The sequence below is a fragment of the Trachemys scripta genome, chromosome 2, assembly GCF_013100865.1.
Source record: "Trachemys scripta elegans isolate TJP31775 chromosome 2, CAS_Tse_1.0, whole genome shotgun sequence".
Classification (NCBI taxonomy): Eukaryota; Metazoa; Chordata; order Testudines; family Emydidae; genus Trachemys; species Trachemys scripta.
The window spans coordinates 50124550-50149371 of record NC_048299.1 but is presented as its reverse complement, the minus strand read 5'-3'; the positions used below and the strand labels follow the sequence as shown (position 1 = coordinate 50149371).

Below are 24822 nucleotides of genomic sequence, written 5' to 3'. Positions count from 1 at the left end.
CCCCCACCCTCTTACAATACAATCCTTGTTGGCACAGACTCTCCACACAGGGTTCTTTTTGCCCCTCCACATCAAATTTCAGCTCTTTGTTCCCAATGTCAAGTCTCTACAAACAATTTAGCTGCTCTCTCTCTCTGCTCATTACTCCTCTCTCTCTCTTTTTGCCTTGCCCAGGCCACCTGCCCAGACACCCTCCCTTTCCCCACACTAATTTTCATGACACGTTGTGCAACTGGAGTTCCCATGCTAACCTGGTCTCCCATGCTTTCATTTTCTCCTCTGAATATTCTTAAAATGTACTTCTCACATGCCTGTAAAAACAGATAACCTCTCAACTAATCAAGTGTTCTTAAATAACAGTACGATACTTTTAAGTTCTAATCACCTGTTCACCCAACAAGTTATGTATTCTGTATTGTGCCTACTTACGACCCAATCTGCAAATTACCGAGCATGATGCTTACTATTTACTTAGTACCTACTTATGGTAGAGCATGATGCTTACTACACCCAGTATCATTTGCAGAATCAGGCTCTTACACTGTAAATTGTGTTTTGTACAGTGCCAAGCACACAATAAGTGCTCTAATAAAGAATTAATGAATTCTTGTGTTTCACTAGAAAGGATGGTCCTCCCTTTTTGTCACTGCATTTTCAAGCCTGCCAGTTCGATGAATGCTTAGAAGCCTAAAGCTCCAAAGTGTTAAGTTTCTGTACAACTTTAAATTTAGCAAATTGAGAAATGAATTAGGGCTAGAGTGAGCCTTTCCTCAATGCCTTCAATACTGAGCTGCCTGATCCCAGAAGGAGCCCTGAGGAGAAATTGTGACTCAGATTCAAAATTCTTTCTCTACTTCTTCCTTGCACCTTTGAGGGGGGGGGGGGGAGAGAGAGAGATGGAATAATTTGCTATAGCCTTTTACTGGGCATAATACTTGCCCTCCCATTACTTGTGCTGCCCAATGCGGTGTGCATAGCAGGAAAGTAAGCAGAGTCACAATTCAATCTACTTTGTGTTCTTTGTGCTCTTCTTACCAACTTATTGATGCAGGTGGAGTACCAGGTGTGCAGTCCCTGCTCCTCCTCCATCTCCTCCACCCACATGACACACTACCCAAGGGTCGTGGGAGATTTAATCCACTCATGTAGATAGATACAATCTGGCCCTTTGTGACTTTTAGTTAAAAGAGCGCTTTAAAAAGCTCTTCAAATTTATAGGTTTTTAAAATACAAGCATAAACGTTGGCTGAAGTTGCTGGAACACACACTTTTATTCACACAATATTTTCCTACCAAATTATAATCAAGGTTTTTGCTATGCAATTTTGGTGCTGCCACTGCTGCTTTTATTGCCATATTAAACTGTTAGAAAACAACTAAAGGTTGCTAAACAAATTCTACCATACCTACTTCATTTTTAATAGCCTTTTGTAAGAAACTGCTTTGGAGTTATTGTTTATGTATTATGGGCAGATAAAAATCAACAAATTGTATCATTCAGGTTATTGCTATTAGGATTTCTTCAGTTATTTTAGCTTTTATTAGAACATTTTTACACAATTTATTACATTCACTATCACTCCACTACAATCTCTTTGTAATACTTATAGTTACTTGTACCTACTCAAGCTAAAATGAATATTTTATTTACATTTTTATAAAAGCTATCATAACTATTAAAATATCACCACTGTGCCATACTGAACTGTCAATTTTTCCCCCAAAGATATAAATGAAATAGCTGAACAACACTAAAATTTTAGCGGTTTAGCGGCTTTTAATACCTTAAATGTTGCAGTATGTGTGTTACATTTATGAAATCTACCACATACTACATTGTTTTCATTATTTCAGTTAGACCCTGCTCACCACCCACAAAATGAATTTGCAAAAAATCAATGCTTCGGAAACCTGCCGGGGGTGGAGGTGGGGGATTAGAAGTTGTGGGTTTGTTTATTTTTTCCCCTTTTAATTATCAAAAATGTATTACTAGAGACTTAAATTACATACATTTAACCAACCTATTTTTATTTTGTAGACTGGGATGCTCTTCCAGAAATAAATTAGAATATTTTGACTAGCAGTCCAAGGACTACCTGTTGGTCTAGAGACAAAGCAATGCACTACAACAAATGTGTTCCAAGCTCCCTGGTGAGGGTAGGGAGCACTGATAATGTAGCAAACTCATCTCTGATGGTGGAAGGGTAGGGATTCTGATGTTGTTGAGAAAATATGTGATAACTGAACCCCTAAGTTAATTTACAGTGAGTCAAGCATTTCCATGTCCTCTTTGGAGAAACTTAATGCTTTCCAGAGACAACAAACATCATCCAACCCATTAAAGAAAGGGGGTGGAGGGGAATGAAATGAGGTACAAAGAAAGCTCCATACATCTTCTGGAAGGACTGATTGCATTTTTCAAGGATAAAGTTGTAAAGTGTGCTACAAGCACAAGGTTCTTCATCAGCTCTAAAACAGAAAATCTAATGGTGCCAAGGGATGCATGCGCCACATTTTAGCTAAGTAATTTTTCTGTCCAACCACTCTTAAATGCATTACTTTAGATGCAGACAAGCTTCTATACTATATTAATGTGCAGTAGCTTTATGTCTTCTCTCTCCATAAAAATTTATCCTCTTCCAAGTGACAGGCAGTGACCTTTCAGGGTACTATGTCTACTCATACTTTGCTCTGTTTCACAATCATTTCTAGTAATATACATCAGAAATGACAAGCAGAAATGGGATACTATGTGTGTGTGCTCTGTCGTATATCTGATATGTAAGGTCTCTGTGACTGCTAATTAGAAAGAATGCTTTCCTGATTTATCATACTTCTTTGTGTGCAATTACTGCAAAGGAACAACGTAAATTAACTTTAAGAACTAGGTGCTCAATATTGTCCCTGGAGGTAAGTATATATTAAAAACAAAATCAGTAAAACCCAATGTAGAACAATGCAGCTCTAGAAAGCTTTTATTTTTTAAAGAAAGGAGATTCCTGTAATAGAATTCAAATGCCTGGCCACTTTTCCTCTGCTTTCCCAACCCAACTTTTGTTTCTTTTTAATGAGAAAAAGGAAAGTCAGCAAAACAAAATGTCACCATTAAATCATTTCACAGCATTTTGTGTCAGAAATGTAATGGAAAATGCACACATCATGGGAAAGGTTACTGTTCTTCCAGAACATCTTTTCACTTGGTTCAGGGCTCATCCCTCTATATAACTGTGCAGGCACTACTGATGGTTGTTCTCCCTGGGCTTAATGTGGCAGTTGAAAGATTATGGCATTTTCAGGAAACCACAGTGCAGTGATTTTAGTGGTTATCTGGCTGAAAGTGATGCTATGATTTAGAATAACTGCTCTGTTTATGTGCAATGGTAAAAGTCAGTTACTACACCATCTTGCACTGTCAACTTAGTTCTTTATTGTATATTTCCCTAATATGGCATCATGTCAGATCTGAAAGTCAGTTGGAATTAGAGGATCCTTTTACCGCTGCTCCTCCACAGAACGCAAGTCAGTTTCATAAAATGGTGCAGTTGTACTGAATTTAGCTGGCACTTCTGACATGTTTATCATAATACAAGGACTAATAATTTAAAAATATATATATATACACAGGCTATTTGCTATAACATGGTATATCTTAATGGACACTGTAAATTTGAAATCTCATCCAACTTCAAAAAATGAGTTACAATTAATTTCAGGTGCTACTTTCCAATTTTTGTGATTTTACAACTGTGTTTCCCACCTCTTGCAGTGTAGAAGACACTCACACACACACACACACACACAGATATACCCCACAGAAAGAGTTAAACTGACTGTATACAAACTGCTCTCAAAAGAGTAAAACAGTTAAATGGAAAAGAAAAAAAAAGAATTTTCTCTGATTTCTTTCACACACCATACTATTAATTATTTCTATTACAGAACTGACCTAGCCATTCCAAACAAGACAGGGATCCCACTGTCCAAGACACTCTACAAACATATAACATGAGACAGTATCATTATCTGGCCTCCGGTTGGTTTAAAGATTGGGGTTTCTCTTCTCTTTTCCTTTATCATGTTAAAAAAAAGTCTGCCACAAACAATTTTTCAAACATAGGGTTTTTTTTTCTGCTTTTTAAAAAAATTATCATTTTAAAACTTTTTAACAAGTGTCAAGACTATTAGGTCTTCACTTCCCTCCAACTGTTGGAGGACTCTGGTATTTTTGGAAGACCTGAATAGTGATGTCACACAAGCTACAGTTTTGCCACCTCCCAGATGGATGTTCTTTGCTTTGAGAAATTAACTCCATTTGAAACCAAAGGGTTCTAAAGCTGCAGCCACTTGACCAAAATATTTCAATTTCATTGGCTCCCTGACTTTTTCCAATGTCATGTCCAGTGGCATGATCAAGGGAGCAGGGCTTAACTGGGTTATGCTAAAAATTTTACATGTTCATTGGAAAAACTGAAAGTGATCTTTTTCCTTGTTTTTGTTCTCTCTTTTTCCCACAAAACTAAGCCATGGCACTAGTCCTCAGTGAGGAATAGGTCAGCGCTAAGTTTCAAATTGTTGCCAATTTTGCTATAGCCCTGTTCAAGAGTGTGCTTAGAATTGTTTTATATTGGGAAAATCACATTTTCTTCCTGCCCATAACTCAAAAATGGCTTAAGGGATTTTTTTCAAAATTGAAAAGAAAAGGGTAACTTTAAACCAGACACCATGTATAGGTGAGTGTTTAGAAAAGTTATGAACAAGTAAAAACAGGTTGCTATTATGGAAAGTTTTTGCCACTTGAAGTATACTCTGTGATACTGAGCTCCTATGCAGTACAGAGCTTAGTCTTTGACATTTTAAACAATATAGTGCAAATCAGATATGCAAAATATCCTTCTACTAATATGACAATCTAGAGGAATTACACAATATTATAAAAAAAATACTTTTCCACAAAATATCATCCTTTCAACTAAAATATGCACTCATAAGTTCCACAGTTCTTCCTTGGGAGGAGCCAGTACTGGTTTTCATGAATGATAAACTCAAACAGTGTGAACCTGGGAGCAGGTGAGAGATGCAAGGCAAGTATAATAAAACCTAGTCACAGAAACTAATAAAATAAAATAAGGCACAAAGAATTAAACATGTGAATTTTTGTAATTAGTAGAGCAGACTTCTCCAGGAAAGCACAAGAACTATACCTGTCTGGCACATTACCAAATCTGGACTTTCAGGGGAAACAAGAATTAGGAGAGTTTTGCTATAATTATAAGCCTAAGTGAGTGGCACTTATTGTAGAGAGTTTGAGGGGAAAGGAAACACCATAGTTATGCTGAAATACTGGTAAGGAGCAAATATTTACAATCTCTCATGTCCCAGTTCCCTCCTTCCCCTCACAAAAAAAAAAAAAAAAAAAAAAAACCACAGACTACCCCATACCAAGATAAAAGACTAACAATGAAAATAATCTCTCAAAACAAGTCATATCCAAACTATCTATTTAATTGATACCATTATGACAAAATTACTCCACATATATTGAAATTTGATATGAAATTATCATCTTCCAACAAAATAAACAAAACTACTTCTGCTGTCTGACACTTACTAACAATAGCATCCACTTTATTCAAGCAGTTCACTTTGAACACCTGAGAGGCAGAGTGATGGAAAGAAATATACTGCAGAATCACAACTGTGTTTGGGAGATAGCTCTACAGTGGCTCAGGCTAGAGGACTTAAAGGTTGATGTTAGCCATCCATGTGGAGCGACAGCACCATATGTAGGAATAGCTTATTTTTAAGTCAATATTAAGATTCTTGATCTTCAGGTAAAAAGGAAACAATGTGAACTCAAAGATGATAGCCATATGAAGAGAATATATAGTGGTTTCCCTAAATACTTTCCCTGCCAACTAAAGCACATTCAAAAACCAGAGAAGACTGCATTTTTCTATTCAGAAACAAGGAGCTGTAATGGCAGTCAACCTGTATACCTCTCATTTTAGACTCAAATTAAGCTCCAGTCTCAAATAAATTTGTTGTTCTCACTTTCATTACTGTAAATTGGTGCCATCAGACATGCTTAATCATGAAATAGACTACAGAAAATGTCGAAGAAATTGATACAACATTATTTGAAGCTTCTTATACTGCTATTATTCGTCTCCTTCACTTTGGATCTTTGTCTCAAAGTGTAAATATGTGACATACTATTTACATTAAGATGAGGGCCAAGACTTTTTGAAACAAAATTGGGGCAACACACTATATAGATGGCTTAGGTTTCCTACCATCAAAAAAAGCTCACAGATCAACTCATTATAGATTAACCACATAACAGAGGGTCTGGGCAGGGGAAGAAATAAAAGGGAAAATAATTAGAGAACTGTAAGAAATCACTGCTTCACACATTAAGATTACTTACTGCAATAGTCAGCTGATGCTGACATGATGCTGCAGACAGGCATTTAATTGAGAAAATTGCCTGCATACATGCCCAATTAAAAAATGCAGGAGTTGGCAATAATATATTTGCTGTATTAAAATCAACAGCCACTGCATCGCTGCATTTAAAGTCTTATTTTCCTGTGGCCTTTTAAAAAATATTGCTATATTTTAATATCTGAACAAGACTATTCTGTGGTTATATATTTCTGAAGTATAACTGAGTTTCATGGCTGCTGTAAAAGTGGCTCAGCTTAATGAAGCAAAACATCTGAATTAATAAAGAACTTGACATTTGTTTTATGAAGATACTGTACTACAAAATGCTCTTATTTGATAAGCTTACAGAATTTCAAATGACTGAAGATCTTTGACTACCATCATGCATTATCTGATTCATTTAAATGCCAGGTGAATTTGGTTACTTGATACCGGGACGATTGTTTAAGGAATTAATCTTTAACAGTAACCACTGGAATCAGAGGATACTGACCTGTGACAAGTACAGTAACCTTTTGTAATACTGACCCACTGCAGGTAGCTGGGCCAGGAAATAAATTCAGTTTTATCAGTCCCCTGGGTTGTCATGTTTTTATTATACTTCTGCTCTCTACATTTTGTTCCATATCAACACTGTACAAGTGACCTTTACTCTGAGGAGATGTCCCATTCAATGACCTTCTCTCACTAATAACTCATCCTTATTTTCAATTGAAGACACTAATTACAGGAGCTACAATATTACATTTTGCATTTCAGAAAGTCTTTTGGATCTCAGGACTTAAAAAAATTACAAATAGGACAATGACGCATATATTCCCCACAGGTAGCAGATAAAACAACATATAACCCTGAAGTACACAGCCATTTTGGGAATGGATGACAACTGTCAAATATACTGACAGGCCATAAGGCATAAATGTATGGATGGCAGCACAGACTTTGTCAGGCAGCAAAACTACAGAAAAACAAAATAAATAAATAAATCCACCCTTTAAAAAAAGTTGTTAAAATGTTCTTTGCTAGCACTACTAGGAAAAGATGCAATCTTGACAGAAGAAATGCTTGAGTATTTATTTATAAACAGCTTTCTAAATGTCACAGGTGAGAACTATATTTCACCATATGGTTTATAAACTATAACCAGAACTCTGGATTTGTTCTGGTTATAGTTTATAAACCATATGGTGAAATATAGTTCTCACCTGTGACATTTAGAGCTTGGAGGAAGTTTGGATTCAGATCCAAACTTTGCAGCTCATGGTGATCTCTGCTAAGTACCAAGCTGTACATCAAACAGTTCTTCCGAATGAAGGAAGAGGGAAATTAATCTAGATGATTTGCTGAAAAAAAACAAAAAACTCTTGCAAAGACAAACTTATCAGATACCAGGATCATATCACAATATTATGATTGCAGAAGACAGGCTTCTGCCACTTGCACTGCAGCACAGACAGACATGCACATTTTTTTTTCTGGTCCTACATATGTAAAAAGCAACCCTTCAGCAAAGTATTTGTAACAAATACAAATATGAGAAATCAAGAAAACTCATTTCCTTCCCACAATAAAACAAAATTGGTCTTTCTTCTTGCAACACCTGGACCCGACTGGAAGGTATAGTTGGCTAGAGCCATCATTATAGTATCGCTTTTCAAAATGCATGAGGGATTAGTAGCACTGTCTTTAGCCAGAAATACTATGAGATGGAGCTGTGCAAGACAGCTTTCCAATCCTGACTAGCAATATCCTCAATATTCCCATATTGGGTCTGTCTAAAGCATAGAGTCAAATGCAGCACCATTTCTTCAAATCTCATTATATCAAGAAACAAACAAGACTTTAAAAACAAAAATTCACTCTTGTCATCTCAGGCCTGATCCCATACTTCTTATACAGGCAACACTCCCATAAATGCCAATCAATTAACTCTGAAAGCTGTACAGGTAAACCTCTATGTGAAATTTTGGTATTTGGTTTCCAGAGCAAAAAAGCTAGCATACTAATTCATTGCACCATCAAATCTCATCATTGCTAAGCTTTTAATATCGTCCACCTATCTATTAGCTATGCAGAAGAGAGAATTACAATTTGAAGATTATACTAATTACAAACAATTGTATTTACTTTAGAGGAAAACAGTATCGTAAATCAAGTAAAGTTAATGCAAAATGCAATACTCAGTAACCTCTGCCAATTGAGAACCTGTTCAAAGATACTGCATGAATCCTTGAGAATTATACATAGAAAATTGATTACATTATTGAGCATTACAAAGAAGGAAGCTGAAGTACTTAATTTGCAAGCTCCAATAAAATATTGCAATTGTAATCTGTAACACATCAGTTTGTTGCAAATACTGGCTGAAATGACTACAGTTTCTCTTGTAGCAACCTAATTAGCTTCCACTATGTTAAAAGCTCATAGTTAAAATTTCTAAAACAACTAAAAATCACTTTGGCTTTCAAACATTTTGCTGGATTGTTAATTTTGTTGAGATGTATACCCAAAAACAACAATAAAAATCACTAGTCAGTTTTCTTAACAGTTGGCTGTTGTGCTGTCATACAAGACATGAGCTAAGGGACGGCCAGTTCCCTAACAGGTAGACACCAAATGCTTAATTGGAAAAGTGATGTGCATCAGTCAGTTTGGACTAGTTATTATGAAACCCAGTGACTAAGGAACTCTAGGTTTATAAGAGGATATAAACAAAAATCCAATAAAGTTTACAGCAGTTAACCATTATACAGGTGAGTTTCATCTTACGCTGGGGTTACGTTCTGCTGTCAGCGCATAAAGCAAAAATCGCATATAGTCAAAATTACATTGAGTGTAATGGTGGGTGGAATCGCCCGCACTACAAGTACAGTATTTAAATTGTTATTTTTCTCTTTTTTTTGTTTTGTTTTTGTTTTTGCCAATGGCACAAAACTGAATTTGCGCATGTTAAATGCACATAAGATGAGACTCGCCTGTACATAATAGATTTGCTTTAAAATACGTGGTATACAGAAAATGTATGATGATGATGTATAAAGTTTTTACTGGCACTTGTTTGGAATGACCTGAGCAACAATTCTGTAGTATTATCACACTTAATAATTGTCTTCTTAAAGTCCACAACAAAACACCATGCTTATGTCTTCTCTCACATCCTATCTACTATTATCTCCCCAAATATTGGCAGTCCATTGTGCCAAAAACCACAAAACTGACAATTGCCATCTCCTATGTAATTTGAATAGTTTTCACTGAGAGCAGCTGGATAATCAGCACTTCTGTAAATCAGGTTGCTTTCTTAGAAACCCATTTAGAAGCCTAACTTTAGGGATTTAAGTTTGAATATCTGGCTATTTTGCCTCAAAAGGCCTTACTACTATATATTCAAATACAATACATATAGTTCAACTGAGATTTTTGTTTTTAATCAGAAAAGAATAGATAGTAATTCTGTGCTGCATAAAAGCATTTTGTGTGTGTATGACTTTGAATACTCCAACAGACCAGTGGTAACTGGTTTTGGACTACTGTGCAAAACTGAAGGTACATTATTTTATTACTTATTCAGCCACTTGAAGATATTTCAATTTATCCACATTTCTACAGAATATGGCTAAATTCCCAGGATAGCTATTATGTAATATGAATATATGAACATTTTAAATATGTGCATTGGTGAATTATGACCTCATAAAAAGATAAGGACACAGTTATGAAGCAGACAATTCCACTGCAGGATCCATGACTCATATAAGATCATAATGAAGTATTACCAGACTGCAGCAAGTTTCTTGAGAAACAAATGAACTTGATAAATAGTATACAATTTTAAAATGCAAGAACACTATTTATAACCTTAAAAAAAAAAACAATTAGTATGCAACAATTTTTTTTTTGTTTAAGTTTGCTCCTTATATGAAATACACCAGAGACCTTCTCTAAAAAACATGTCTTTTAAATCTCTTTGACTCGGTTAGAATTTTTGGAGTTTGTTAAAAACAATTCTACCCTTGATATTAAGATTTGAGAACTCCTGAAGTTAAAAAGTATCCATTGTCTTCCAAATTTACATTAATGATCAATTATTTGTAATTGATTGAGCTGTTTAATGGCTTAGGTAGCCTGTGGATTTAATATGTTAGTATCATATCAAACTTGCAGATATGTAACTCTATCATCTGAACAATTAATTCTTTCACAGAAAGAACTGGATTGCCTCAGAGATCTACACCAGAACTATTTTTACCAAAAGCTTAACATTAATTTCAGAGGAAATTAAATAGTCCAACTGTCCAAAAAATTTAAGGTTACACTTAAAATTTAGTTATTGCTCAGTAGCAAGAAGAAAGACAACTGTAAAACATTACTTCGTTCTAATCAAAGATTTACTTTCTTGATTTGCAATGATTATATGTTACAGGCCAGCCTTTTAGTTAATCAAACGAACACTTTTTTCCTCTATCAACGTGTTACTGAAAACTGTTCTTATTCTTCTGCTAATTTTCTTTAAAGCAGTGAAGTATAGGATAATACATGAAAGGACCAAAAACAGAGATACTAGACTAAAAAAGAGTACAACACATAGACTGGGACAGAGACCTCTCAATGATAATGCAACATACAACAATAAAAACATCTATGTACAGAATTTGACAGCAGTAATAAATAAAGGCAAACAAGGTCTTGGCATATGTGTGTTATATATAGACAAAACTAGCAATCCTATTTAAATAGAGAAGCTTGCATCATCAAAATGCTACTTTAAAGCAAAGCTAATAATTTAAGGTAGCTCTGTTTTATCAAACTGTTTTAGTACAATAGTGTAGTTACGTAAGACATTCTTTTTGCCAGTCAATTTTCTATCATAAAATTTCCCTTTAGCTCACTATAATAAAATACTTTACACTTCTGTCACCTTTTTAATCAGAGGATCTCAAGTAATTTTTTACAATCTATTATTCAAACCTTAAAGCCCATGTAGGGGGGCATGATATCCTTTTTACAGATGGGTAAACTGAGATGTAGGACCCTTCAGTAACTTGTCCAATGTTGCACAGCCAGAAAAAAAATGAGGAAACCTGATTCTCAACTCTGTGCTGTAATTCCTGGGTTGTAGTTTATAATTTCTAAGGGTTTATTCTTTGTTACCTGATATTAAAACGACTTCACTATATTTCTGTATACAGTGAAATCTGTTTTGTAGTTTATAAAATAAGTGTTCAATTTTGGTACCAGAAAGACTGAGTTGATGAATTAGCAGCTGCTAAGTGTTCAGCAATACCTCACGTGCTACCCCAAGAAATCAGAATTTGGTTAAAGTTAGTTTGGTAGAGAGAGTGTTCACCATGACAGTAGGGTCATTCCTTACCCACTCAGGAGGTAGCAATGATCCCAAATTTCCATCTAGAGAGACATACGGGATCTATTTTACACTAAGGACAAACATTTCCAGTACAACCACACACACACACTAAGACTATACAATGTCACTAAAGAGAATAGCTCAAATCCAAGTATGTGAGTTAAACCTATAATCTTTGAAAAATTTGGAAGAACTCAATGGGAGAGTGTAAAGATAGTCTGGGACTACCCAAATGTTGCTAAACAGCTTCTGGACAACAGTGTGAAAAACAACAGTATTAACATTCTAAACTAATATAGAGCTTTTAAAAGGGAGGAATAGGGGGTTAGTTTCAATACTGTTGTGGTGTTCTGACATAAGACTAGGAGAACCTTAGAGCAAAACACACTGATTGTGTACATCCTTTTTAAATACTCTGCCTGAGAAGTTGGAATCAATCCAATCAATAAAACCCCTTGCAAATGTTAAAAGGTGAAACAGCGGCAGACAGCTTGTAGTTAATAGTTGTGCAACCCTCTGAGCTGTTTTGTTTTAAGAATGATCTATATTTAATATACATGTTAACTGAAATGCTAGGAGGGACAGGAACAATTTAAGCCTTGGTTGGTGAAAGAAGTGAGGGCTTATTTAAAACAGATCTGTTTAAGAGTAAATGGCTTCATAGGTTTAAAGGCAGTAGCAGGAGTCATCATTCAGCAGCACTTCAGCCACTGTGAAGCTCTTGACCAGCAAGAAAGATAAGTCTAGGAAGGAGGAGCAGAAGGTTATGTCTCCAAGGTTGTTCACTTGTTAGGATATCATTGCAACCTCTAAGATCTTTTCAGTCCCTCTGTGGCTGAAAGACTGTTCTTCCTCATTGCAGAGAAAAGTATGGAAAGGCTGGAGGTTTGAACTACTTCACAGATCTCAATACATGGCAGATGATAGGCTTGGTATGAACAAAAGAGTCCTTCAGTGAGGCAATGTTGCAGTATCTGACCACCAGAGATGTCCTTGTGTGTTTTCCTCTAATTACTCTCCAGTTAACAGCTGTCTTTTATAAACCATAAAGTGGGATGTCCAAATAAACAATGGAAATCTAAACTAGGTAAATTTCTGTAACACACTAGTTATGGCCCAATATTTGTGTGATCCACTCTGTGTGAGGGAATGTCAGATAGGGAAAGCTAACAAAATACTCAAAGACTATCTACCCTATTTCGTCAGTTTTAGTGGTCACTCATTTCTGTTTAACTTCATGAGTTTTTCCTTATATCATAACTGAAGACTGGTCTTGTTCATTTGGAGAAATATCTTCAGTACAACTCACAAACACAAAACTTTCTTATTGGTGACTGGATGGGAAAAGGACAAGAATAATTATTTGCATAGCTATTAACTCCAAAATGTCTCACAACAGCCTCCTTTTCCTTCTGATCTTGTGCCCATGCTCTGTGCCAATGAAGGCAGCAGATGAGATACCAGCCAGAGCTCTCTCATATAATCCCAAATCAGGATTCAGATATGGATTGTTCCCATACTGATACAAAGAATGCAAGCCACCCTCCCCACCCCCAAACCAAACAGCATAGGATGTTTTAGTTGTACAATAAAAGCTTAACTCAGAACTGACTGGTAGATATTGGCTCTGAGTCCTGTGTAGCATGAGGTAGGGCAACAGGAACTGTGACTTCATTAGTGAAAAGATTGGAATGCTCCAAAAGAAAACCCTTCCCTTGTCTTTTGAGGCTGTCCTTTCCTTGACTATATCAGTATTTCAGGCCTTCAGAGAAGTAGACAGCTATGAGCTTTGGAACAAATCTTTTGTTGACTTCCCTAAGTAACTGTCCACCATTTGAGAGAAATGTTACTAACTTGCATTTTCAAATGCTGTCCTGTATTCCTACTACTACAAGGTAAGCCTGCAAACTGCTGTGGGGAGGGAAGAAAAAGCAAAGAACCCCAGCTAGAAGGCAGAGTCAGAGAACTGATAATTTCTGGTGACCTGAATGAAGTAGGAGAAACAATTTATAAGCTCCCTTCAAGTGAGGTAAGTTGTTGCGGCTCCTCTCCCAGTAGATTCACTACATAGCAGAAAACTTTTTTGGTAGTGCTCCCAAATATGTTTTAGCTCGTGTCCTTGAAACCTGGGGTTTAAATTTCATTTAATGAAAATTATTTAGGTCTATTCCACACTTTTACTTCAAATCCTAAAGAAAATTTGTTCACTGACTTTTTTCCCCCAGTAAAACACAATCATGGTATCCTCAGTAACCCTCCCACTCACCCCTCCAAACCTGCCCATAAAACAACTTTCCTAAACCCATTTATTCTTCTTGCTGGATATCTTTTGATCATTGCCATCACCTTATTATCTTTTATATCACATTTGTACACAGCGTCTCTAACTTGCTGAAATATTAAATCAAAAGCTTAATTGGTGTTCATAAACAGTAATGCACTGATATAGTCAATGATATACTCTATTTCAGGTACCAAAATTCAAAGTAAAATGATATCATGTATAAACTTTAAATATATCTGGAATAAATCCTGTTTCCAAAACCATGTAAGGAACTAAAATGTTTACCTTGCATGTATTATTGATTCCCACTTTCTACCATAACTTTAGTTCCTTGAAAGATAAGTTACCCCATTATACAATTAAATGCCCTCATTCCTCAAAAAATTAAACAGTTGTGCCTGAGCTGAAGAGCCTGCCACAGAAACATCTGGTTGAAGAGGAGGAATATAAGAATGAAAGCAAACCCCTCTTATTTTCATTGATGCTAACCAAGAGATCTTTTAATGGGGGTTCTCTTGATTTAACTAAAAACTGCTTTCTGGTTGCTGGTCTTCCATTATTTCTCTCGGAAGACAATAACTGTATAGTCTCTTTAGCTTGGCAAAGTAGACAAATTGCCAGCTCCGAAGGCAAAGTCAACACATCTCTGTGGGTAATCAGTAAAACATGATTACTAACCTTCCGTAACTGTTGTTCTTCAAGATGCGTTGCTCATGTCCATTCCAATGTAGGTGTGTGCGCACTGCGAGCACTGCTGACAGAAAGTTTTTTCCCTCAGTGGTATCCGTCAGGTTGGCTCTGGTGCTTGCTGGAGTCATGCCCTCATAGCGCCAGTATATAGCGGCCTGCCACCCTCTCAGTTCCTTTTTGCTGGCCAACTCCAACACAGAAGGTTTTGGAATGGACATGAGCAACACATCTCGAAGAACAACAGTTATGAAAGGTTAGTAACCGTTTGTTTTTCTTCGAGTGCTTGCCACCTTCCAGGACGAGTAAAGAGCATGTTGCCTGGGGCTTGAATGGGGGACCCGTGAGTCTTGATAGTACCAAGTTGAGGTCCCAGGGCTCACCTGTGGGTACAGTCTGTCCAACCCCTTAAGGAAGCAGCTACAGAGCGCGTTAGCAAAAATGGACCTGCCGTTTACCCTTGGGTGGAAAGCCAAAATCACCTCCAGGTGTACTCTAATCGAATACACAATAGCCTTTGCTACTTTAGGGGTAGTAAATGAGATGGAGAGACTCAAGGTTTGGATGATCTAGGCATCCGTGATCCTGGGAGATGAGATCCAGAAGCAGAGGTAGGGTGATTAGTGTTTCCACCAAGAGGTCCAGAAGGGTGGTGAACCAGTGTTGACGGCCAGGGCTATCAGGCTGAGTCTCGTTCCCTCCTCTCTGACCTTCAGCAGGATCTTGTGTATGAGCAGAATGGGAGGGAATGAATGGAAGAGATGGTCCCTGCATTGGAGAAGGAGTGAGCCTGGGCTGTGATTCATGAAGGAGCAGAACTGAAGACACTTCTTGTTGAACCTCACTGTAAACAAGTCTATCTGGGGAGCTCCATACGTCTGGAAAATGTCCTTCACAATGTCTGGGCAAACAGATCTCTTGTGACTGGAGAAGGATCTGTTAACTCGCCATGTGCCCCGAAAAGATAGGAGGCCTTGAGGTGGATTGAATAAATTCCCACAGGTGAAGTGTTTCCTGGCACAGGTGAGAAGAGCACACTCCACTATGTCTGTGTATATAGAACATTGTTCTCGTGTTGTCTGTAAACACCAACATGCATTTGCCTTGCAGGTGGGGCTGGAACATTTCGCAGGCAAGGGGCATTGCTCTGAGTTCCCGCACATTGATATGTAGTGAGAACTCCTCCTAGAACCAGAGGCCCTGAGTTCTGAAGCCCCCCAGATAAAACCTCTCCTTCCCCCAACCCAGGCAGAAGCATGGTGACTAGAGACATTGACAGCTGCGGTTTCGCATATGGGACATGTGCACATACTGACCCAGATCCAGCCATCACAAAAGGGAGGTGATCACTGAAGGGGGAAGTATGACCACCATGTCCAGGCGGTCCTGGCGTGGTTGGTACACTGATGTTAGTCAGGTCTGAAGAAGTCTGAGTCACAAACTTACATGTTTCACCATGTATGTGCATGATGCCATATGCCCCAGGAGTTTCAGGCAATGTTTTGCTGTGGTAATGGGTTGGTTTCTGAGGCTCTCTATGATCAAGCCCAGGGCCCAGAATCTGGCTTCCGGAAGGAAGGCTCTGCCCTGGAACGAATTGAGGACCGCCCCTATGAACTCTATCCTTTAGCCGGTGGAGATTGTTGATTTTTGCATGTTTATCGACTTCTGAAAGATTGATAACATTAACTGTATATCTGCCTCCACTAGGGCCCCGATCTGCCATTTGATCAGCCAGTCATTGAGGTTGGGATACACCTGAATCCTTTGTTTCCTTAGGAAAGCCACAACAACCGCCAGGCACTTTGTGAAAACCTGAGGGGTTGCTGACAGGCCGAATGGAAGTAATGTGAACTCATAGTGTACTTGGCCCACAACGAATGAGAGAAATCTTCTGTGGCCTTGGAAGATTGAAATGTGAAAATAATTGTCCTTCAAGTCGAGAGAGGTATCAGTCCTCTGGATCAAGAGATGGGATAATGGAGTCCAAGGAGAACATGAGGAACTTCAGCTTCTTCATGAATCTGTTGAGATTTTGCAGATCCAGGATGGGTCTCAGACCGCCATTAGCCTTTCGGATTAGGAAATAATGGAAGTAAAATCCCTTATCCCTTAGCTCCGGAGGAACATCCTCTACTCCTCCCACTTACAGAAGCATTCACACTTCCTGAATTAGAAGTTGCTCGTGAGAAGGGTGCCTGAAGAGGGACAGGGAGGGAGAATGGGAAGGCAGGGAGGAACTGAACTGCAGGGTATCCTAGTCCTATCGTGCACAGCACCCAGCAATCTGAGGTAATATGGGCCCATGCCCGATAGAAATGGGACAGCCAGTCCATAAAGATAGAGGAGGTTGGATCGAGACACTGTTCTGGTACACCGTCCTCGGGTGCACCCTCAAAAGGCCTGTTTAGACCTAGGCGATTGTCTAGAGAGCCATGGCCCATAGGTCAATGAGGGCTGGGGAGGAGGCCTCCTTTTGTAGCACCTACCCTGCGTCTTATTATAATCCTGCTTCCTCTGAGGTTAGTAGAAATGAGGCAAAGGTTGGGGCTTAAAGTGCCTCCTCAATGGGGTTGGGGTATGTAGACCTAGTGACTTCAAGGTGGCCCTCAAATCCTTTAAGTGGTGAGCTAAGAGTCTGTCTGCTCTGAAGAGAGAGATGCACTCTCGAAAGGAAGGTCCTGAATTGTTTACTGCTCTTCATATAGAAGTCTGGGTTTGCAATGAGGGAAGAGGTGGGGGAACCCTACCCTCTGATGCAATAGAGTACAACCTCCTTGTCTGAGGTGCTTGGGCCTGATGGAAAGCCTAGGGTGTCCAAAAAGGCCATTGAACAGGTACCTGCCACTGTGCAGGCAAGGCCACTGGTGGAAACCCTTGGCTCATATCAGCCATCAGGTACGAGCGGTCAGAGTGGTGTTGGCTCCTGCGGGAGCTGTAGCACTCTGGTTTGGAGTTAGATGGCAAGAAGTCACTCCCCGATGACCACGGGGGAATGGTGCCAGGACGGGGGTGACTACTGCTGTGAAATCATCGAGATTTTCCCTTTGATGGCACCTGTGGCCAACGCTGTAGCCATTCTCATTTCCGGTACCTGTTCCTACCTGATGGGGGAAAGCGGTATCGGGAGGGACAGCAGGTCTCTTGCTGCCTCGAATGCCTCTGGTGTAGATCGAAACGCCATCACTGCACTCCTATGGCTCTCACTCGGAGGAGACTCCAATGGTACCAGACTTGACAGTTCCCCTTGCTAGCCTGGAGTCGACAGTACCAGACTGGCAGCCAGTGAGCCCGAGTGGCCCAACATGGGTCTCACTCTGCCAGCTTCCTTGTGACCAGAAGGCTTCTGAGTTGGGGAGCGTCCTGTCTGACTTTTGTTGTTTCTTCGGCCCTGAGCATCCCCATGAGGGGTAGATCTCCACTGCATCGGAGAGCCCTGATGATGCCGAGAGTCCTGGGATGCAGATGAGGAGTCCTTTCTTGGTGTCGGAGAGGCTGGGCTATGCTGCCTGTCTCTCCGAGAAGCCAGCATGCTTCTCACCAAGATGGAGGTGCTCGGTATCAAGTTGTGACTTGGCTCCCGAGGGGGGACAAAAAGCCATCTCCATGAGGAGGAACTTGAATCTCTGGTCCCGGTCGTTTTGGGTACAAATACTGTAGCTGTCCCACAGGTGAGATTCCCCCACACACTTAAGGCAAGAAGAGTGAGGGTCACTAATTGGCATGAGTTTATGGAAAGTCTTACACTACTTAAACCTCGGAAACCGAGGCATGCCATGGTACCGGGGAAGAGGAAACCCCAGTAAGCAGAGTCCTACTCTATTACCACTATCTAACACTAAAAGTATAACTACTACTGTTTTATGAACTATAAACAGGAAAAAGAGACATAGTTCACTGGGTAGACTACTTGTATTGACACAAGGATGAACAGAAGTTCCAGCAACCGTCACAGGTGGCAAGAAGGAACTGAAGGGGTGGTGAGTCAGCAGGCCCCTATATAGCAGCGCTATGAGGGCGTGACTCCAGGGGACACCAGAGCCAACCCAACAGATATCACTGAGGGGAAAACTTTCTGGCGGCGGTGCATGTGGTGCACGCACACCTACATTGGAATGGATATGAGCAAGCACTCAAGGAAGAATGGTTGTTCTGAAACATCATATCACTCCCCTCTTGGTTTAGACTCCTGATTATAATGCTGTGCTTGCTAAAAGCCGCATGCAGGACAGCTCTTCACCTTTCTTCCATATGAGAAGCATTTACTATTGTGTGGAGCAACAGGGGACTATTGAAACATTTTTTTAAAATGTGTATGTTCCTCACAACAACATACACTTCACTTCAGAACAATATTACCAAAGCTAATTGATTTAATGGTTTTTACATAAGGGAAGTGCTGTAACTCTAATATTGGAATACCTGGATCAAATTGCCAGTTTGTTTATCTTTGTGACCTGTTATAAAACATAGGCAATTCACCCTGACAAAAGAAAATGAATTCTCTTGTGTTAGAAAAACAGATTATGTTGCTTATTTACATCTAAATCTTAAGTGTAAATGTGTGTGGCAGGTCAATAAGTGGATCAAATCAATGTTTCCGAAGTAACGTTCCCCTAAATCAGATTTTTTAAAAAGCATTCTATATTGTGATTTTCTTCATTACGGCCATGATGAGAAAGTGATGAAGATAGAACTTTAATCCCTGTGGAAAAGGTCACAGCATTAAGCCTACCTGACTAGATTTTCATTGTCTCCAGTCCCCTTGCATGTAGCACATTCAGTTCTTAAATCCTCTGACTTGGGTTTCTTTTGTAGAACAGACTGCCTTTGCCGTCTTTCTCTAGGAATACGTTCCTGTCACAGAAGAAATCAAAAGAAAGGGGTGGGGAGGGGGAAAGCAAACATTTTCAATTATAGTACTGAAGGCAACATTACACACCTGAAGTTCAATATTTTGTGAATCTAAGTTAAAAAAATACACTATTATCCCAACCTCAGGCTTTTCTTCTTCAGGCACAAAGCTTCGTTTTCGTCCTCTAGTTCTCTAAAAGAAAATACATTTAGAAATTAATTTAATTTAACGCAAAATGTCTTTACAATTAATCTACTGTTCACAAGAGAAATATCTGCAGAAATCTGTTAGAAAAACTATTGAACGAATGCAAAGATAACTACAATTGTAAACATTCGAGCACTTTCCTTAGTCTTTTTGAAACTATTCAATACACAGCAACATCAAAAGAGTGTGTGATTACATTTATTTAATGTATTGGATTGGAGGTGTGGATTCTTGTTCCAGCAAAATAAATTTCAATGGTTTTCTTCTCAGATATATTCTAGAAAAATACAGAAAACCTTCTATAGACCATTGCAACCTAACAAATATATAATTTACACATATATGGGAACAAACTATTTGTAAGAGTAGAGTCCAATTCCTCAAGCATGTATGCAAGTGCTATACAAGATCCACTAGCTCTAATCAAGATACTGTACTGTTATTTATCTGCGTACAACCTCCTGTAAAGCATTTTAAACCTAACCTCAAATCTTTGCCCCCTCTAGAAAATTATTTCAGTTCCCCCTCTGCTTCATTTGAGCAGAGAAATCCATACTCTATGATGTTATCCAATATCTTTTATAGGCAGAGCCAAGATCAACACATTTACTTATCTAATTCACCTATCCTTCATGAGAAGAGGGCCAGAACACACTCCTAAAATTGAAAGCTTTTGAGACATAACTATTAAAATGATGAAAATCTGAAGTTTAATGTAGACATCACCTTGTACCCCTGGACAGTTTTAAGTGTCCCAATCATGACATGCTAGGAAATTTTAAGCATTTTGTCCCCGAAGGAAATGGGGAAACATTGCTTGTGAATAAAAGGGTAAAAATAAAGCAGGACGCATTATTCCTTCTACAAATATAAAAGATCAAAGTGCTATGCTAGCACAGATCTGCTGTAGAAATGCTTACAACAGGTGTGCCATGTCATGACAAGAACAGCTGCTGTGGTAAACAATTTTAAGAGAAAGAAAGAAAGAAAGAAAGAAAGAAAGAAAGAAAGAAAGAAAGAAAGAAAGAAAGAAAAATTAAGGCCAACTTTAATCATAATATCAATGAATACGAATCACTGTTTATTAATATTTCCTCACCTTCCACTCCCACTCCATAATCTGATTAAGAAATGTGAAAAAAAATGAAATGTTTATAGAATATAAAAGCTTGGACCAAAATTTTCAAAAATAGGGAGGGGGCTAGAGTTAGGCTCAAAATCCATATCTGGGCATCTTCCCAACGTTCAAAAGTGAAGAGCACTCAGTGAGGTCAATGGATGCTGCTAGAAGCTCAACAGTGAGAAAAACATTATTTAGGTTCCTGAATATGAATTTAGAAGCCTAACTTTAGGCCTCTATTTTTGAAAATCTTGACCTGGTTATTTTAATGCACACAAAACATACATATATACCTATTTTCTGTGCGTAACAATAAATAATAAGGTTTTACATTCCATAACCATCCTAAACTTTTGGATTTTCTTTTATACACATAACGATATATATAACACCATTAATTATGTGTACGAGTATATTATGCACACAATTTTATTATATATTTTCTTTATACTCCAAGGATATTACAATTTAATACCATAGATCTGCAATTAATAGGAAATAAAAATTCTTTTGATAATACCATGCACGTGCATTGTCTCTTCATTTACTCAGAACGAATGAACATTTAAACAAATAAATGCCAAAAATTAACAGGCATATTGCTATTAGTTGCATCTCTCCAAATCTAATTCATATTTAAGTGAAGGAAATGTTTCTGTACTGTTTCTGTACTGGGGAAATTAAAACTGTTCAATGTTAAGTAGGATAACTAAGTCAAACCCCCAAAACCTTTTGTCAGATTGAACAGCTTTCAATGTATGTATGTGCATGGAGAGAGCGATGCCAATAACTATCTGGCAGATGTTCATAAACCTGCAGCATTAACTATATATCAACATTCACAAATACATATGGAAAGATTAGACAAATATCTTTTAAAATTATGAAACAAAGTACTGAAAACAAATCATAGATTAAAGCACTCAGAATATAAAACAGAAAATATGCAACATATTTAAACAATGTGAATTTAATACCATCTGTTTTCACTGGCTACTAGCACAGAACAGATGGAATGGTTATCACCAAAAGTGAAAACTATTCCAGGATTGCCAATTGACTGTAGAATATAATTTATTTAATTTAGTTTATACTAACAGTGCTAAGGGGAAAAAAACATACTATAATAAAACATAAGAGGTTTCGGTGATCTCTACAGCAACAAATTTTGAGGTTTCAAATCAAGTAAGCAAGTCACACACAGAAGTCCACCTTGAGAGAGTCACTACATTTATCTCTCTTAAACCACAGTATTAACTGTAACCTTCATGTGCTAAACAACTGGCACAAGCTGAACAACACCCTTCCCCTCATCGCCCCCAAAAACGCTTTCTAGAAAACAAGAAAAGAAAATGAAGCTGAGAAATTCAGGGATCATTCCAATAACACTGCTCTACAGCCAAAATGCTTCTGAAATAAATGTAGTCAAACTTTACTAATTCTGGGTCATTGAGAACGAAAATGATGCTTAAAACTATTGATTGGCTCTAGTTTTCAAGATATGCTATTGGGTCAGCATATACCACCCTTGACTTGGGAATGGCGGAGGATAAGTGAGTTATAAAGGGAAGGGATCTCAATTTAAACCAGAAATGACTAAAATACATCTTTGACTGGATCTATGAATAAATCTATGACTGGGTTTGGACAGTACTTGCTTTTTAGGCAAAACAATGAATGATGCAATCTGAAGCTGGTATTACGTCACACATGATATGAATTGCATCATGTTATTTTCCTAGAAGTCATGGATGATGCAATCATAACGAAGCTTACATCACTCTGCTGAACAAATTGCCCTATATCAGCTCTAGAAATCATACAGTGTCATGCTCTCTTATTTGTCAGTGTTTGATTTTGCAAAGGGACACATTTCTGTTTAGTCAAAGTGAGCAGAGATGCCTCCTACTTGTGTGAACAGTGCAGATAACTTCTGCTATGTTTGTGGTGAAGTGACTTTTGCATCACAAAAGCGCAGTATAACCACTATGGTTAAGAAAGCCTATCACCTTTATTTTGGCTGCAAAATTGGAGATCAGGACAAGAGGTGGGCCCCACACATATGCTGCAACACTTGTGCAACAAATCTTCGCCAGTGGTTGAACAGAAAAAGGAAATCTATGCCTTTTGCAGTGCCAATGATTTGGAGAAAGCCAACAGATCATACCAGCAATTGTTACTTCTGCATGGTGCCTCCAGTTGGGAAAGGTGTGTCAAAGAAGAAAAAGTGGACTCTGCATTATCCAAATATTCCATCAGCTATACGCCCAGTACCCCACAGAGAAGGACTGCCGGTTCCTGATGCACCAGAATCATTCTCACTTGAGTCAGACGAGGAAGAGGATGAAACTTCTGGTCCTGAACCATCAATGTCACGTTTTCTCCCATCCTCCTCCTCTGAACCACACCTCATAACACAAGGTGAACTGAATGACCTTGTCAGGGATTTGGAACTACCCAAGACTAAGGCAGAGCTGTTGGGCTCCAGACTACAGCAGTGCAATTTCCTGGCAGGTGATGTTAGGGTTTCCATGTTCCGTGACTGTCAAAAGGATCTTGTCCCATTCTTCTTCATGGAAGGTGATCTTGTAGCCTGCAACAACATCGATGGTGTGATGGCAGCCCTCAACATCGTTCACGATCCAGAGGAGTGGAGACTGTTCATTGATTCATCGAAGACGAGTCTTAAAGCTGTTTTACTGCATAATGGCAATGTTTTGCCATCAATTCCAGTTGGTCATGCAGTCCAGATGAAGGAAACCTATGACAACATGAAACAACTTTTGAGGTGCATAAACTATGACCAACATCAGTGGCAGCTTTGTGGCGATTTGAAGGTTGTTGCTGTCTTGCTTGGTCTTCAGACTGGACACACAAAATACTGCTGTTTTCTCTGCAAATGGGATAGTCGTGCAAGAGATTCCCACTACAGCAAGAAAGATTGACCACTCCGACAGTCATTGGAGCCTGGAAGGAAAAGTATTCAGCAACCACCACTTGTTGAATCAAGGAAGATTTTGTTACCACCCTTACACATCAAGCTGGGTCTGATGAAGAACTTTGTCAAGGCCATTGACAAAACACAAGCAGCTTTCAAGTACCTCCGTGGAAAATTTCCAAGGTTAAGTGAAGCTAAGATAAAGGAAGGTTCTTTGTTGGTCCTCAGATTTGTGAACTTCTTCGAGATGATGCATTTGACCATGCACTGCGTGGAAAGGAAAAGACGGCATGGAAAGCCTTCCAGTTAGTGGCAATAAATTTTCTCGGAAACAACAAGCCAGACAACTACAGGTTGTTGGTGGAAAACCTCCTCAAGGCATACAAAAGCCTTGGTTGCAATATGTCACTAAAGATACGTTTTTTGCACTCTCATCTAGATTTTTTTCCACCGAACTGCGGAGCAGCGAGCAACGAGCAGGGCGAGCGATTTCACCAGGACATTGCAACAATGGAGAAACGCTATCAGGGCAAATGGAGCCCATCAATGCTTGCAGACTATTGCTGGACAGTGACAAGAGATGCTCCATTTAATGAATACAAGAGACAAGCCAGGTAGACAATGAATAGGACTAAACTATGTACATAATAGTTTTTTGCCTTTTGTTTCATGATAAATTTTATTTATATAACCCTTTTGCTGATTTTTAAAGTGTTACATAAACAGGACAGGTGAAATATCATGTAAAGCAACCATAAACACATAGAAAGACCTAGGTTTACAATTTATGATTAAAACTCTACTATCTACACAATATACATAGACATAAAATGTATAAACTTAAATATCTTAGAAACAGTAGCCAATCAGTTGTTTTAACTGTCATATTTGAATTCAGCACATCAAAATACATAATAAA

General features: G+C 38.5%; 1 protein-coding gene across 1 annotated transcript in view; it reads right to left on the bottom strand.

Annotated features, from left to right (window-relative positions):
• Positions 1 to 24822, bottom strand: part of PHF14 (PHD finger protein 14) — a gene marked incomplete in the record, with an annotated part of 270722 nt that overhangs the window by 127184 nt on the left and 118716 nt on the right. The window contains 2 exon segments of the mRNA XM_034760532.1: positions 19519 to 19640; positions 19780 to 19830. Of these exon segments, the coding sequence (XP_034616423.1) occupies positions 19519 to 19640; positions 19780 to 19830 (173 nt within the window).